The 17919-nt window shown below is 46.4% G+C and overlaps 1 protein-coding gene across 17 annotated transcripts in view; it reads left to right on the top strand.

The window, feature by feature from the left end:
* HOXB3 (homeobox B3) overlaps window positions 1-17919 on the top strand; it is a 67093-nt gene that overhangs the window by 46452 nt on the left and 2722 nt on the right. For 8 of the 17 annotated variants that reach the window (XM_069237551.1, XM_069237546.1, XM_069237548.1 and 5 more), the window contains 3 exons: window positions 2118-2174; window positions 7464-7526; window positions 14048-14604. In XM_069237551.1, coding sequence (XP_069093652.1) covers window positions 14166-14604 — 439 coding nt within the window. In that variant the 5' untranslated portion in view covers window positions 2118-2174; window positions 7464-7526; window positions 14048-14165. The other 9 variants (XM_069237553.1, XM_069237557.1, XM_069237554.1 and 6 more) reach the window with 9 other exon arrangements.

The raw sequence follows: 17919 nt of genomic DNA, 5'->3' as shown, positions 1-17919 counted from the left end.
TCACTGCCACGGTCCTCTAGTGCCCGCTCTCGGTGACCGGGAGCCTTTGTTTGTGTGACCACAAGGGCACCAGGCACCCACGCAGAGAGAACGCAGGATATACGACTATTAAGAACAGTTTTTGTTATCCTCGTGGCAATTTTACATTTTACATTTATTACGAAACTGGGGTGAGAAATCGTTTTACTTTGGTATAGTATTCGTGATCCAGGCACTCTTTGTCTGATTTCTTATCAGGGCGTCCAAAACGTGACATTGTTTTTGTTTATGATTCAATTTTCAGGCAATAATTCAAGTGCAGTTTTGCTTTATTTGCATTCCATGACCCTGTGGGAATCCTTTCATGTGATGATGTTTCTTATTTCCGTTCATACAAATGACCACTAAACAACGTCTATGTTTCGTTGTCTTTTCTTGAGTCTTCTCTTGAATCTCTGACCCTTTCGGGGACTGTGCCTTCCAGAGTGTGTTCCGAAGGTTGTCCTCGTGGCCAGTCTCCTGTCTTTATTTGTCATTGTGTATCTTTGGAGGGCGGGCGGTGCCGGTGAAGATGCGCTAGGTGCTGATCTTACCTCTGAGCGGTGTTACAGAAACTGCATCTTTCAGCATGTGAGCCACGGGCACTAAGCGCAGACAAAGCCATCTCATTCATGATTTTCTTAAAACCAAGGGGGAAACAAAGGGAACTAAAAAGCGACCAACACCATCCACGCTCCTGTGCTCCGCAGGGGCGCGGGATGAAAGGGCTGGAGGCTGTTTCATGTTGTTTTGCGATTGATACTATAGCGAAGAGAAACAGATGACTTAGCAAAATACAACAACAAGTATTTTTCACAAGAGAAAGACAAGCACTATTTTTTCGAAGGTGAGAAATTTTCAATAGAAAAAATGAAATCCCACTAAGTGGCTATTTAAATTGTAGAACTAGTGAATAAGTGAAATATTAACTGACTTTCTTGCATGATTTGGTGGTTTTTAATTTAACATTTATTTCGATCCAACAAAACAATAACAATAATAATAACAACAAAATACCAACAATAATAATATAACAATAACAAAATAATAATTATAATAATAATCAAGGTATTTGTAATCGATTTCTTATTATTATTATTGCCACTGCTGCGGTTTCTGTTATCTTTTATTAGTATTAAGGACACTGCAGGCCAGAGTGGCAAAACTTCTAAACTGAACGTAACAGGAAAAGCTATTGACTGATGAGAACAGGTACACACGTAAAAATACAGAGTTTAAAAAGTCGTTTTGGTTTACATCGACTTTACAAAATATTGAAGGAGGTTTGTTTTTGTTCTTATGTGCTCGAAGAAAGTATAAAGCAAACACCCTCACAACCGACTGGCTGGACTTGGCAGCGGACCGTGAAAAAGTAACAGGGTATCGACGCAAACCGACAAAACAGAAAAACCCCAGTGTTCTGTACAACTGAAATCCCTACCAAAATCAAGCGCTTTGTACAAAACGCTTTGTACAAATGTCACAGCGTCCTCGCCGCCTGAGCACACCCCCACGCAGGTCCGTCCCCCACCTCACTGATAAGTATGTTGGCATACATAACTGCTCTCCGACACCTCTTTGAGCCTCACACACGGACTTGCACATTTTTACAGGCAGGACGTTGACAATATATTGCAAGGTTTAAGAGGACACAGAACCCGGACTAGTCAGCCAGGGTTTGCGGCCACCGTGCGTTTGAATCAGGCGATTCTCGAGTGAAACAAGGTGAAATGAAACTTGAATTTGTTGTTAAAGCACAACTGCGCGGAGAAAGGTCCTCTGAAACCTGCAGGAGCACGCAAGCTGCGATGCTGTCCCCCCTGGATAGGGCATATGGAACCAATTTCAGAGCCTGACACCGAGAGGCCAGGTCCTGAGAGCTCTGAAAATGCCTCTTAAACCATTTGCTGCCCGTCTCTCTCGCAGCCTTGCCCATCAGTGCACGGCCCTGGAGGGAGGAGCGGCCAGGAAGGTGCTCCGGGGGCGCTCTCTTCTGGGCTGGGCTCTTCTCACAAGCTGGGGGGTTCGTAGAACGCTTGTTTAGTGCACCTCGCGCTTCAAAACCCCGCTTCTTAGTGTTGTTATTGTCTGCTCCCCAGAACAGGTACTCCCGACGAGGTGCCCCCCTGCCCTGGACGCACGCTGCGCGCTCGCAGGTAAGCATGTGACATGCATCTTCTTTATGTGTCAGCTTAATGTCTTAAGTCAGAACAAATCAGCTTAAATGTTTAAACAACCGCGAAAGCGAAAAGGCTGTTGTGTCTATGTGTGTATAATGCACAAACACATACAGTCCATGTATTTGTTTTTTTGTTTTTAAATGCCTTGCATTGCATACGTTATCGCTGTATTGCTATCGACTGTTTATTTTAAATGTGAGCGAACGCTATATGAACACGCCGCATGCTTATGTCTTCGTGCGCGTTCGGGTGTTTTATGTCTAAGATCTTTGAGGAAATGTTTTTTTTTACATTTCATTTATCACCTCCACCCTCTTTCGGAAAGCCCCGCAGTGGTGCTGTTCTGGCAGAGGGAAATGGTGTTAAACAACACAACGTGATTTATGGCCTCGCCAAGTTTTGTTTACATGAATTAACTCCTAATTACAAGTGCCCTTTTTTTACTTGGAAAGCACGACAAAAAACAAAGCTCTTCATGGGGCCGCGATGTGCGTTTCTTTCTTTCAGTTCATCTGGCGTGTTTTAGCCCGTTATTGGCTTGCACTATGTGCCCCTCTCCTTTGTGGCCATGTTGTTTTATTTAAAAGAAAATGCTGAGGTGCGTGGTTTCCATTTTGGGAAAATGACCTGGTTTCTTTCTAAATACTGACAACGCTATACAATGCCATCCTCGTTGTCTCTATGGGCTATCTCAATGGAGAGGGGTCTTGTAGAACCAAATGGCGCTTCCACGCCCAAATGTTGACTGCACACAGAAAGTAAAACGTTCGCCTTACGGGGTCATAATTTAGGCTGAAGTCTGCCCTGTCATGTCTCCTGATTTTTTGGGGGTGAATTGCTTTTCGTTCTGATGCTTAAAGGTGAAACTCCTGTGCCTTGTGCAGCTCTAGGTGGGTATTGCAATGCCCCGCTCCGGTCTTTCACTGGTGCTGTAGAACCCTCCTTCTCAACTCCGCTTGAGACATGTTTTCCGACAGGGTGTTTAACATCATCTAATGTGTTTAACCAGGAAAAATAGGAGCTCAGCATTCACCCGACATTTAAACGCATTTATTGTCCAAATGGAAGAGACCTGTCCATGACACAAAGTGCGCATTTAAAAATAGACTAACTGCTGCCTGCTCAGATTTTGAATCGGATATTGTGTCTTCAAATTGGGGTAATGGGGCATCCCTTTAAATGTGGTAGTAGATTTGGTCTTTTACAATCACCAAAGTAGAGAAAAAGTTAATATGCGTTTAGTTTATACGCACACACGCGCGCGCACAACCACACACACACGTGTATTTCTTAGTGAACTTATTTCTGTCCCTTTAGCAATTCGGACCGAATCCATTTCTGAGGCAATGTCATGGGAATTGCTCCCATATGACAATGCATCTCTGGCTTGTGGAAAGGCGAGGTTTTGACCAATTGCCTATCATTTCCCGAGGCGAACCGCTATATATATTGCAAGAGAGTAAGAGTTGGGATCCCAGGCGTCTGATTTTCTTTGCTGAAAATTGCTTTGCATTACATTTCCCCTGCCTTCGAATTATTTTTGCTGGCCTCCAGCTAAACTCGGACTTTTTTTTTTTTAACCAAGCGCCTGATCTGTTCAGGAATGAAATCTGAGAAGAAACCACAGGGCTTTGAGTGCCCATAATTTCATTGATTTTATCATAAATCATCAAGTTCATGAAGAACCAGAGTTGCCACTGAAGTAAATTGATATTAATGGACATTTTTGGATACTAAACTATCTCTGCTGCTGTCTCCTGTGTTTGTTTAGATTTCCGCTGCTAGGAAGCCTTTAACGGATTCACTCGCCTCTCTCTGTTCATTTGCATATGGCAGACTAATTGTCTTATGAATCGGGCCACATCTGCAGGCTCGTATTTCAGGTATTGTGGTCTCCTTTGATAACGACCTGTTTAGTGAGATGAACTCCAGCTGAGCTTCATTTCTGCTAACACGTTTTAACACCACAGCAGTAGTCCTGAAGCCTCCTTTCAGGGGCCTTACAAAAAACGGCAGCAAAGAGATTCCGAAATTGTTCGAGCTGGAAGGCTCTGGTCAACTGGCTGCATACTACGGGTCACTGGCACCCTGTTAACGATTGCCAGGCCTCCTTGAGTACAACGATTAAACATTAACTATGTGTCCCAACAAGCGGGGAGCTGTGCGAACCGAAGTTCCACTTTTTAGATGCTGATGTGTTTTGAGAAGATGAAAGGAAAGGCCAGAACTGTATTATACAACACACCTAAAGGCCTGGGAATCTCATTCCGAACCCGCAATTACCAACTTCCAAACCACGGTTTCCCTCCTCTGCCTCAGCCAGAGTGCTTATCTGCTGCAAACACGGTTGTAAGATTTTGGAGTCAGACTCTAGTAAGAGCTCGTGAATGGGGCCAGATTAGGCCTTGCGCATAACACTTACTGATGTCATCAACGGGGCCAGCACATTATGCAGGCTAAGCCTGCACGGCTATGTGAACTCTCCATGTTCCAATAAAAAGCTCCTATTTGCCCTGGTTCTTCCTTTCGCCTCACAGGTAGGGAGATGGCGTCACGGACCACACGTGTCCGACACATCTGCCTCCCACTGCCTGCCAATGTAAAGTGCTCACACAGCAGGGCAATATCCCTTCTGAATGCCACAGACATCAAACAGCAGATACACCCACAATATACCATTTTGAATCCAGGCCCCTGTTCTTTCGGCAAGATGGCCCACTATTGTCCTCTGTGTGAGAGAGCGTGGGTGTGAGCCGGCCCACCGCCCAGCTCCTCTCCAGCAAAGTGCAAGCTCAGGTTATTAGTCCCAGAGAGAGGGTCCTCGGAGGCCCTGCTTCTCCCGGCTCCAGCTCCTCCCTGGCCTTGCAACAGGATGTGAGCTGCCTCCTCGGCTTGGGGCCTCCAGACCTCGCCTGCGTGCCAAAGGCAGGCACCCGCTCCTCCGCCGCCTGGAAGCGCCAAGACACAGCTCCCCTTCTCTCAGAAGGCATCCTAACTGTGACCCGGATTACTTTTTTTTTCCTTTTGGGTTGAGCTGGTCAAATCTGAGAGTTTATCTTCACAGCCAGAAGGAGGCTGGCTGGGGTCCGAAAAAAGTTCCTGATGAACAGATCCACTGTGAAATAGGGAAACCCTGACGTCGGCCGGTCACGTGTTTGCATAATCACAAGCATTATTTTGGGGGGCCATCTGGAAGAAAAGAGACCCTGTTGTGTTCCGTCGATCTCCGGTCTACCACGAGCCGAAAACAGGAGGCCACTGCCCTGCGAGGGTCAGGGCCGTGCCCGGCCGCCGTCGCATCTCCCGGAGAAGGCTGGTTTTGGACGAAGGCCGAGCCCAGGCTGCTTGCAGCTGTGCAGGGGGAGGCCGAAGACAGAGGCCGGCTTTGGTTTCACAGTTCGGAGGCAGTTTGAAAAGCACTTCCGTGGATTGATCATTAATCTGGTGAGTTATTACTTCTTCTAAGCAAACGTCAGGATAGAGGGAGAGAGAGGGGAAAGGCCCGTCCGAGCAGGGCGGCACGCAGCGTCCAGGCGCATCCCGTTAGACTCTTTGTTTAATAGGGCAGTAAGTGGGTGAAAGGGGATAGGCCCATGCACTCTCTCTCAGCACTGCCAGCACCATCGCACCCAGACAAACCTACTGGGGCTGGCTCGTGTGTGTATCCGGAAAACGAGGTAATCGCACCCCAGTGTGTGTCCAACACTCTCCCTGCCCCCCACCCAGGCACCTGACGAATGCTGGACCCCTAATTTCTAAAGCAGAATGTGCAACAAGGACTAAAAGGAGGCCCGAGAGTGTGTCCTTTCAGCCCCATCCTCCTGTCTCCAGCCCATCGCCTGACTGCAGTAACCCACTGGTCTGACACTCTTAAGTATGCACTCACAGTGGACGAATGTTGACAAATAAAGGAACCACCGACTGAACAAGGCACTCTTCACAGTAGATATAAAGAGAGTGTGTGTGTGTAACTTGCGAGTGTCTGTATAGGGCCTCTGACGAGTATGTTCTATGAAACTGTGCGTGCTCATCATACAACACTACACACAATAGTCATGTATGAGTATCTACAGCTCAAGCCGAATCGCACGGAGATCTCCTGTATTTTAGTTCACCCAGCTCTTTTTCCACACTATTTCCCGTGTTGTAGTCGTGGTTTAGCGCTGCACCGGGCCCTGCAGTCTTCTCGACGCTTTCCGAAATACTCACTCATTGACAGAGGGACAGGCCTCTCTCCTGCCAGATGCCGCTCCCAATCTGTATTTATAACCTGCTGACGGGTTATAAAGAGCTAATATTGGGTGTGAGGCGCTGGAATAATGCCAGCTAACAAGTGTATATAATAAAAGATAATATCTAGCTGCAGCCGGCAGACTTGGCCAGGTCAGGGGAAGCCTCCCGTGATTTATGTGTGGAGGGGAGAGGGTGGGGGGCAGGGGTGTGTGAGGAGCAGTTTTATGGGAGATTAATATTGGCGGCATGCGGAAGGCCTATGAATTATTCCTCTGTCCCAGAACGAAAATAACTTCCATGCTCTGCTGCCTTTCCCGGTGCTGCTGCTTCCACTGAAAAGAAAAACCTGACAAAATTAAAATAAAATAAAATAGTGGCTCTCCCTAGTGCTCTACTAGGGGTATTCCCATAAAGACAGATAAAATGAGCAATAAAATCTAGAGTTGGGAGTTCTTTAACAGCACATCTATCCCTGTGTTTCTATCAAATTAGTGTTGGCGCCAAATCGCAGTGGCGTTGTGCTTTATGTGTGGACGCAGCAAACTATAAACTATATCGTTTCGTTAGGCTGGATGCGTGCAATTTGGTAAACGTTTGTTTTTCGATGTCTACATTATAAAGAATGTGATCTACGCTGGAACGTCGTTTTGCTGCATACGATGTGATAGTCTAAAAGTGCAGATTATATTTTATACGGTTCTAATGTATTTTCAATTTTAAAAGGCGTGGAAGCTCCGTGGGGCGCTAAGCCACAACGACGTGTTTTAATGCACTCATAAAGTAAGCAATAAAGTGAATATTCTAGACTTGATTAAGAATTACGTTGCTAAAATGTCACTTTTTAGATTCCGTCCCTTTTGTCGTCCTACCATCGCGTTTAAGAAAACAACTGCGCGTTTCAGGCAGGCCTCTGAGGAACTCTAAGGAGCTAGAAGCCGGATAGTTTCACTCCAGAACTTGTTTGTTGAGTTGAAGACCACGTCCTCTCAAAACACGGTAAATGTGAGCGCTGTTCTCTCTTTTCTCTCCCAGCTTCCCTTCTGTGCCCGGGACGCCCCCTTCCTTCCACTCGCTGGACGGGACGGCTCTTCGTGGGTGAGTGCTGGCATTTTATTCCTGTAAAATATCCCGCAGGTCCAAAGAATTACCGCCAGAGATGAGCACGTATGTAACTGCTACTGGAAAGGTGATGTTACCAGTGATCACAGTGACTGCTTGATGCCAGTTACTGGAACTGCGGCTTCTGGTTGCCACTGACGTATCCCTGTCTTTCTCAGACGCTGTTACAAGTGAGTGCTCCGGTGCCTGCATTAAAAAAACATGTGCTGCAGATGCAAGGCATACCACGACTGCTGCATGTTGCCCTTTTTAACCGGTTATCACGCGCGCCTACATACGCACACACGCACACATACACAGCTTCAAAATGGCTTTATTGCATGTTACCACTTGAAAATTACACTGATAGAGATCGCGCTGATGAAATACAAACATAAAAGGTCACGTGTCCTATGGCAACAGGCCCGGTTTCCGAGGTGTGGACACCACTTTGTCTCACATGAATCGATTTCACCAATAGTTGTGTAAGCAGAGGGTGGGGAAGTAGAAGATGGGGAGTCCACTGGGCAGATAGCGGGGAGTTCACGAGATTCGGGTAAGGGTTCTGCAGCTTCTTTGGAGGGCTCACCAAAGATCAGGTCCCAACCAAGCCAGAGGCTGAGATTCTTTTAGTTTCAGATTCCCGCCATATTCTCCTGGGAGTGAGAGCCTCCTTCCCAAGCTGATCAGCTCTTTCTCGGACTACCAAACATTTCCAAAATGAGACAGTGAAACCTATGCCACCAGAACCAGACTTGGCCCAGAGCCCCCCTCGCGCTGGATGGACGCCCAGTGGCCCCCACTGAGTGAGTGGGAGCTAGGCCCACTGACACGCTTCTGGTGGAAGAGGGCCCTTATAGCCTTCCTTTCACTTTTATGGTCTGTAGTCAGCAGATCCTCGCCTGGGGAAACTATGGAGGCAAAAGAGAGAGCTGTGGAGAGCAAACAATAGTGCGTGCAGAAAAATGTGCAGACACGAGCATTCTGCCTCCAACCCTCCGCCCACGCAGTGCGAGGGCTCTCCCAACTGTGGCTGCACAAAACACAGCTTCTCCACTGTCAGCCTGCGGCCTGTGGGTGCAGCTCTTGCAAGAATGGTTGCGTCTTCTTCCTGCTGTGCGCATTGTGGTCAATATGGGACCGTGGCACCGACAGATTCCACGGTTTGCCTGTGGTCATACAGCTAGGCCAACTCGGCACACAGGTACCTGGTAATAGGGAGCAGGGCATTTCTGAACCTGTTGCATTAGCGTTTTTGGGAGATCATAGGTGTTAGTAGGGCTAGATATTTTAAATGTGTGTTTGTCAGTGTATTGGGTTGCTTGTTTGTGGGAATTGTGCTTGTCTGGATGGCCATGTGTGCTTGGATTTGTCTTTCCCTTTGAAATCCGACTGCCTGCTGTATTATTTCTAAATCACAGTGTATCTCTGTGTGACTGTGCCTCTCCGAGTTTGGGTCAGTGCGTGTATGTGTATCCCACGCCTAACACTGCTTTCTAGTATGTGTGCTTGTGTGTGTCGTAAACATGTGTATGTATTTGTGTTCCCTTCCCTTCAGGTTGTATGTACACGGTTGTGCAATTTGTAGGTGTCCGAGTATTAGTATGAATTGTGTGTTTATGGATGATTATCAGCAGGCTGTGTATTTTTATGCTTAAACGGCTGTTTTCGTGCCCTACGTGTGTCAGTGTGCGTGTGCGTATGTATTTAAGTGTGGGGATTTGTGGTTGTGCCCTAAATTCCTTGTGATGCATGTTCGTCTCCAGATGTGTATAATTCTTTGTTTTTGCCTTGGGGTTGTGTATGTTTCTCTATCCTCGTCTGTATGCGAATGACTGTGCTGCGTTATGTGCTGTTGTGTATGTGCGGGTGTGTTGTGTCCATCCCTTCTGTCATTGCGTCGATACTTTTGTGACTACCCGTGTTAGTCTATGGTGCTCTGCCGTGTGACTATGGGTGTCGATGTCTGCTGGGCCTGCGATGGCGTGTCTCTATGTGCCCTCGTGTGTTTATGTCTCCTGTTTATTGCTGTGCCTGGATCCATTGTTTACGCTCTTCTGTGTGTTTGTGGATGCCAGTACCTCATGTTCTCCTGTTTTGCTTGTGACTGTAGCTTCCATGTGCCTTTATGCATGTTTTGGCGTGGTTAGTGTAGCGATCATGCTCCTGCATGTGCGTAGCTGCGTTTGTCGGCAGATCTATGTGCTTTTATGTCGTATTCGTGTCACGCTTGTGTGCGTGCTCATTTGTGTTTTCTGCACACATGTATAGTTGTGTCCTGGTGCCTTCCTCAATGCAGGCCTCGGCGCGTTTCAACCAGCACTTTTTGATGTGTCATGCTTGAAACTATTTTTGTGGACGTCTGACGGCATTTTCGTCTTGTATATGAATGTAGTACTTACTTTTGTTTTGCTGACGTGTGTGTGGGGGTTGCAAATGTGTTCGTACCTAATGTTGCATGTTTGTACTATCCATATATATTTGTACTGCTGTGTTTTCATGTGGGTGCTTAAGAATGTAAACTGGGCTCTGTTCATGTGTGTATCTGTGTCTATGTATGTTTTTTTTTAGAGATGTATTTTTTGTATAAACAGACTGTTTCTTCATGTGTTTGTGTGGCTCTTTTTGTGCCTCTGTTTTTGTATGTGTGCTTAAAATCACTCTGCGGCTGTGTTTTAATGCAGTTGCTTCTCAGCTTTGGTCTCGTTGTGGTATGTTACCTTGTGAGTCTGTTTATGTTTTCAAGTCTGTGTGTAACTTGCATGTGCACACGTGTCTTTAGTTTCATAATTTAGAACTGTGTGTGTTTTCAAATCTTGTGCCATTATGTTTGCTTGCATGATTGTTTGGGTGCACCATTATGTGTGAGCACGTGTATTTCTGTGTTTTAATCTTTAGTTCGGTGTGCTGCTTGTGAACGCGCACTTGTGGGCGCGCGTCCCGTCCTGGTGCCGAAGTCTGCCTGCGTGCACGTGTTTAGGGTGAGCAGGAAGTGCACCGAGGCTGTCGGTGATTTACATATCAGAGCCCAGTCTCCGTCCCGGGACGGCTCCCATTCTCTGTTCTCTGTGATGTGCGTCCTGCTTTGAAGTGCAGATGCCCCCTGCCTAGAGGGAGGTGTGAACTTCGGGCTCTTTGCGCGTGGACCTTTTAACACCCAGATAGCCTTGAAGTTCTAGGAGGCCCACACTGGGATCACAACAACACCGATTTGTTCACGGCCCCTTGACACCCTCCTTTTAAATGGAGATCGCAGACCCTCGCACCTACAATCAGACCTCCAAGGATGTTTTCATTAACTCCCCGGGATTCACGTCCGAGGTACCCCTTACCTCCACTCCCCTCCCTCGCCCCTTCCCCCAGCACTGGAAGTACGGATACGTACCAGCGAGTGGCACTGGGTTGGCCGGAAGCCATTTAAATAACAACAAAACACTTCTGCAAACGGGCGTCTTCTTTGAAATGCTCCGGAGTGACACCTGGTTGAGAATCTCACTCCAGATCTCACGCTCAAGCCCTCTCCGTCCACCACGTCGCCCCCATTAGCATATCCCCCTTTCTGCTTGTGACGCCGCGTTTAGCAAAAAAAAAAAAAAAAAAAAAAAAGATTAACACGGACAGACTTGGGCCCGGCTATCTCCTGGCCTAAACAACGGATTATTTTGTATTTTGTCCTCCCAATGCCTCGCGTGCGAGCTTCTCTCCCTGCAGCCTTGTCTCCTCCCGGTGCAGGGAGCGCTCTCTCCTGCAGCTGGCTCCTGGCGGACCTGTGCCTGCTTGGGGGGGGAAGCAGAGGCCATTGTTAGCAGCAAGCAGCAGGGCGGACCAAGTCTGCGAGGCGACCAAGGAGCCTGGCCACTCATCGCCCTGAGCTGAGCGGCGGATCTGGGAGGGAAGCCCTGTCGGTGGGAGCGCAGGGGAGCCGGGCAGGCCGGCCCTCCCCTCCTGCCTGGACTGCTGGCTGCCTTTTCTCCCTCCTCTCCTTCCTCCTCTTCTGCCTTCACATGTTTTCTCCCCTCCAAAAGGAGGGCTTGATACCTCGCCTATTGATTGCTCTCGGTGTCGCTGGATGTGGGCGATATATTACACGTCTGCCGGGGCTGCTCTCCGCGTCGTCAGAGGCTAAGGTAAGCTGGACTCAAATAGGCTATCACTTTGTGAATGGCGGAGTATATGTCCCGGTGATTTATGGGCTTATGACTTGCATCGAGGTTCAGGCAGAGTTCACAAAGCTTTACGCTTCCCTTCCACGCAGGACTGCCTCGTTCTTTCCCCCCTCTGTGCAGAACACCCCCCCCCCCCGTTTTTTACTTTGCTACCCCCACCCCCAATAAAGGCCGTGTTGTTTTTTTTCCTGCTTGAAATCTGGTTGTGTGCAAGAGGCGTTGAACTCAAAGGAATGTGCTGTTTTTTTTTCGGGCAGGCCATGGACGTTCTTTATTTTAAGCGTCTGTGAGTATTTTGTTGATGTTTTCTGATATGAACAAATGTTTATTTTTGTCCATAGCCTGTGCGGGGGTTTTGCTAATTAGGCCAGGTGCGGGCGATTTTTCTAGAGCAGAAAACTGCGCTCTAAAGGTTATGCCGGGTTCATAATTTAAAAAAGAGAAAGCGTTATCAAGAATGGATGGTTTTCAACACGGAGTTGCCCCCCTCTCGGAAGACATCCAACACTCGCGTTTTTTTAGTTTTACATGGGTTTTTATTTCGTCCTCCAAACCTGAGCTCCTTTTATTTGCTTCTAACATCCCGTGTCCCAGATTTGCCTTTTATTTAATAGATTTTCCTTGACAGCGAGAGGCCCAGGGCTGCCCGGCCTCGCCCTGGCCCTGCAATTCTTTCCCGATTGGAACTTATAAATGTTGTTAACTCTAAAAATAAAACCATGGTATATCCGACCCGCGGTTAATTGGAACCTCGTATAATTTAATATTTATTATTCTGGTTGAGATTTGCAACAATTCCTTGGAGTTCATTTAGAATACCGGCCGTCTGCAACGAAGATAAATGAGCGACGTTTCTGACGGTTGAGAGATGATACAGAAATGCTGCTTTTCGAAAGGCACGGCGTGTCTTGGCGTTTACAGCAAACGCATTTTTAAAGCCTTAGTGTATTTTTATCATCACTGTTATTTTTAGCTGCTCCGGGTTAAAAAAACATGCCTCTCCCCCCGCTACTGCGCGGTATCTAAAGCAAAACAGAATTAAATGCGTCTGCCTAGGCCCCGGATGCCCCCGTGTCCAGTAAAACTCCCCCTACAATAAACACTTTGGTGAATTCAGTCTTGCGGCCTTGTTGTACCGACAGTCCCGGGGAATGAGTGTCGCCTCGTTTCTGGAAAGGGCTTTGTGCAACTGTGCTTAGAATAGGAACTGTTGTCACACAAATGTGGAGTTATTTAACGAACGGAGGTGGAAAGTCCGCCCCTGCCTTCAACGCAAAAATCTTAAGATTGTATGCGACTTTCAAAGAAACAGCCAGTTCAAGAAAACGCATTCAAATTTCGGTTCGCAAGGCACGAAATAGTCGCATGTTTCTCGGGAGCAGGTGCTTATCTTACTTAGACACAACAATACAGTTGAATGCTGGAGGAGATATTCCATCGATCTGCTAAACCTAGGGTCCTCTTACTATAAAAAAAATCAGTTTCCAAAATTACAGAAACCAATTTTATTTCCATGGCACGTCTGTGGAAAAGCTGCGTTAAAGAGATCAGACCCGACCGGCATTGTTAGAAGTTCTGGTCGTTGAGAATGAGAGAAAACCCGCCCCTCGGTCTTTTAAAACCCTGTCCGCGGCCCGACTGACCCCCATACATCAAATTATTTTGGACACCAGGCAGTGGCTATTATTCGGTGATTTTATCGTGGGACCAATGTTACAGTGTTTGAGAAGGGAAAACAAAACGCAGGCCTCTCCGGTTTTGTGGAAGCCTGCAAAGCAAGAACGAATAAACAAGAACCGGTACTGAAAGGTGGGAAGAGGGGCACAGCTGGGCTGGCGTGTCTAACTTGCTAGGACAATAAGGGAAACTGCTTTTGCTGAGTGTTTATTCTTTTTCTGTGTGTGTGAACGTCACAGGGATGGCCATTACCAGGTATATTCCTATTTGATTCCTATTTATTTTTTATACTGCAGGGGATGTTGCTTTCTGAGTTAATTACACAATCTGCATTCTGTTTTCTGTGAATTAAAGCTCTATACCTTCTGGCTGGTTCTAAACTCTGCGATTCTGTTGGATATTTTAAACTTTAGAATTGGAAGGGCACCCAGGCACCTAATTGTGTATTCAGGCCCTGCCCAAGCATGTCTTCTGTGCTCCAAATGCAGCAAAGGGAATGGTCTGTGCCGATGGTGATAAGATAACTTGAAGTATGTCAGTGTAAGGGGGCCTGCTGCAGCCGAGCATCTGCGAGGCCTGTGTGTGCAGAAGCCATTGATGTCATGTGCTTTTCAGACTGTAAGATGGATCTCTGGCCGCCACTAACTACCCCGTGTGTCTCTTGTAACCTTTCAGGTCAGCTTCCGAGAGACGACTGGAACGGGGCCGTCACGTGACCTTGGGGTGCCAATGTTCTTCCACACGGGTGTCAGGACCCTGGTAGCCGCTGAGATACTCTCCGGGAAGCCCAGTGATGCAAAAGACCAGCTACTACGACAACTCCACGCTCTTCGGGGGATACTCCTACCAGGGGGCCAACGGCTTCGGCTATGATGGCCCCCAGCAGAGCTTCCAGCCTTCTTCCCACGTTGACAATGACTACCAGAGGTCGGCTTGCTCCCTGCAGGCGCTGGGCAACGCGCTGCCCCCACATGCCAAGAGCAAGGAGCTCAACGGCAGCTGCATGCGGCCCAGCCTGCCCCCCGAGCACCAGCAGCCGCCGCCTGTGTCCCCGCCTCTCTCTGCCACCAACACCAGCAGCACTGGCACCAGCAGCACCCAGCAGCAGCCTGGCAGCAGCAGCAAGGGTCCTACCAAGCCTGGCTCCAGCACCACACTCACCAAGCAGATCTTCCCCTGGATGAAGGAGTCAAGACAGAACACCAAGCAGAAACATAGCTCCCCTAGCACAGGTATACTCACTCTAGATGTACACCCACCCTTCTAGCCATGGGCGCCCCAGGGCAAAGATTCATGTCTGCTGGCAGCCTGGCAGGAAATAGCTCCTGTGCTTTTTGTAGAAAGAACACAGGGCATTTGGAGTGCAGCACCCACAGTCATCAAAACAAATACCAACGTGCAAGCGTGCACTGTAAACACTGTCAGCCATGACAAGCTGGAGCCCGGCTGATTAAAGCTGCAATGTGGAAGCAAATAACACCGTGGCACTGATTACAAGAGGGGGCAGGGCATCTCCATGCATACGCGCGTGTGTGCAGAGAGCATGTATGAGTGTATACATAGGCACACACACATCCACAGAAGGCACATGCTATTTATTACCATTGTTTAGTGTACTGAGGGACCATGACTCACAAGGAGCAAAGCCTCGAGTAGGTCACGAAGCCCCCCGCCTCCCTCGACAAAGTTAATAAATGCCATATTATACTCGGTGCATCTGCATACATGGCTTATGCTGCGGTATGTTTTCACGAGTACCTGTTTCGACAACCAACACCGGCTGCAAGTGGTTACATTTGTGCAGTGGGGTAAAATCACATTGGAGACACCTGATTTGATTAGGAGAGTTGTTTCCCTGGGTAAACTAATTGTTACCTGCAGTCTATGAGGCACTAACGTGTATTTCTCATGTCCTTTTTCCTATACTGTAGCAATAAACCGAAGTCTGACCTTTGCACTGTAGTAATAAATGTGTGATTGTGTGTTTACTATAAGTACAGTTTCTATAGATAAAAAAAGTTTTTGGGCCACGTGTATTTTTTTTTTGCCATGTATTTTGGCCCAATACTGCATGTTATTTAGGGAGCCATTATACTGATGAACACAGATGATAATTTATTACTACAGTGAAAAGTACAAATTCCATCTTATTACCACAGAAAACTGAAATGTAACACGAAAAACACTATTTACTGCCTCAGAAATTGCATGTTGCAGTGACTTTACATAGGGAAACCACTCAATCGAGGTGGCTTCTTCAATGTGCTTCCTCTCACTGCACAAAATTAACCCTTGCATGCAAGTTAAATATTGTTTGGGAAGAAATGCACACGAAAAACTGCATACCATAATCCATACCTGCAGATGCACAGAGTGTAATATGCTATTTATAAAACCTGCTGGGGAGGGGCATGATGACCCACTGGAGGCCTTGCCTCTTGTGAATTGTGAATCCTGGCTCATTCCAACTAGATGTGGGTGAGCCACTGAAGGCTTGTGCTAGATGCCTAGCTCTGGCATATCTATTTGTTTCGACTTGATTATGTAATGGGTTTATTTAACAAAGTGTAGTGTAGTTCAACACACACCTAAGGGCAAACCATTAACCTATGATGTAAATAGGAGAGAAAAATACTCATGTAGAGTCTGAATAAAACAACCAGGAGACCTGCCATCAATCCAGATTCCCTGCTTGACAAAATAATGTGTTTTAAGGCAATAACCTTATTTACTGTACTGCCTTTCCCTTTCAACATCACATCTGTAACCACCTTGAGATACCTCAGTTCGGGGACTGCAGTGTATAAAACATCTCTTCCAAATGTGTTGATAGATTGTTCATCTACAATAACAACATAGTCCACCTATAGTGTACACATGACAACTGATTTCCCTCTTGTTCATTAATTGCATCATTGTTATGGGGGGGAGGGGGAGGTGAATGTTTCCAAACTCCAACCATCATTTCTAAAAATGTAATGCAACTAAATGCAGTGATACTAGTGTTCTAAAGTGAAATGCTTTTGCAAGTTAAAAAATTACACTTTTTGGTTAATTTTTAGGATTCTATCACATTTTCATGTGACGTTTGTTGCACGAATTACACACCAGTCATGTTGATAGCTCAGCTTATGTAATGGCTCTTAAAGCCAAGCTAGAACTTTGTTCAGCTTTTTCTGTTAATTTGCTGGCTCACCAAATCCAATCCACCCACTCAACAAGGGACACAAAGAGCAATCTATCTATCTATCTATCTATCTATCTATCTATCTATCTATCTATCTATCTATCTATCTATCTATCTATCCATCTATCCAACATGCTACTGACTACCATTGTTGCTTGTGTGTGGAGGGGTCACAGCTCATGAGAGGCAAAATCTCAAGTAAATCATGCAACCTATACCCTCCCTCGATGATGGTAATAAATAAAATATTGAGCAACACAAATCTGATATATGGCTTAGACCAAACATGCTGTTCTTTCTCTGCATATTAAGTCAAACACAGCAGAGTTTTAGTTGGGAATACATGTGATTCACCTTTGCACTGTATTAATAAATGCCTGAAGCTGCATTAGGACCCACTCTAAGTAACATGTTTTAATAAGCTACTTTAACTTGCGCTTAAAATAAAATTTTTGTAGTTGGTTATTTATATTTTCACTGGCATGGCCTAAATTCAATTCCAGTCAAAATAAAATAAAAATTGCCACATAAAATACTTTCAAAAATAAATGCACTAATAAACACAATAATACCCGCAAAGGTAAAATTCCATGTACCCACAGATATCATGATTTTACTGTCGTTTTACGAAGTAAAACAACTGGGTTAAACTCCTAAGTCCTATTAAATTAGATTTTGTCTCACTGCATTGATTTTTATACTGGTTGTTTAGATTATTTTAATAACTATTGCACATGAGATGACATCACAGCGTAAATCGTATACGCAGACGCTCTGAAAGTAACGTGCTATTTATTAATCAATGTACTGGGAGTAGTGGGCATCATGACCCACTCTGGTTTTATTCACGACTAGTGATTCATCACCCTTCCCCCTCACACGCTCCACGGTGGTGTGCGTGTGTTGCATTTTCACATGCCATCCTCATTCCCATTGTCAAATATCGTGCCAGAAAACTGCATGTTGCAGCGGGAACAGTAGATTTTATAATTTGTAATATATGTTAAAGCCAAGTGTGGATGAAGGCAGTATTTACTTGCATGTCTCTCAGGGAAATACCTATAGCCCCCCCCCCCCCCCCCCCCCCACCCCCGGGCATCTGAAAGGGTTCGGTGTGCAAATGTGGAAGAAAACTCACAGCTGAATGATGCTAATGCACATTCTATAGTCGGTGGGAGTTGACCAACACAAACAATATACCGATATGTTTAAGTACATAATATCCGGGGTCCCCAAAAATATCTATTCAAGGCAGAGTGATCTTGATCTGATAGGGGGAACCACGCAGTAGTCTAATTCTTTCCAAGCCACGAAGGACGCCTTTTATTAAAAGTGTTATCTGTTGACAATAATCCAATCA

This window comes from Pleurodeles waltl, chromosome 6 (genome assembly GCF_031143425.1).
Source record: "Pleurodeles waltl isolate 20211129_DDA chromosome 6, aPleWal1.hap1.20221129, whole genome shotgun sequence".
In the NCBI taxonomy this organism is placed as follows: Eukaryota; Metazoa; Chordata; class Amphibia; order Caudata; family Salamandridae; genus Pleurodeles; species Pleurodeles waltl.
This window is presented reverse-complemented; position numbering and strand designations above follow the sequence as displayed.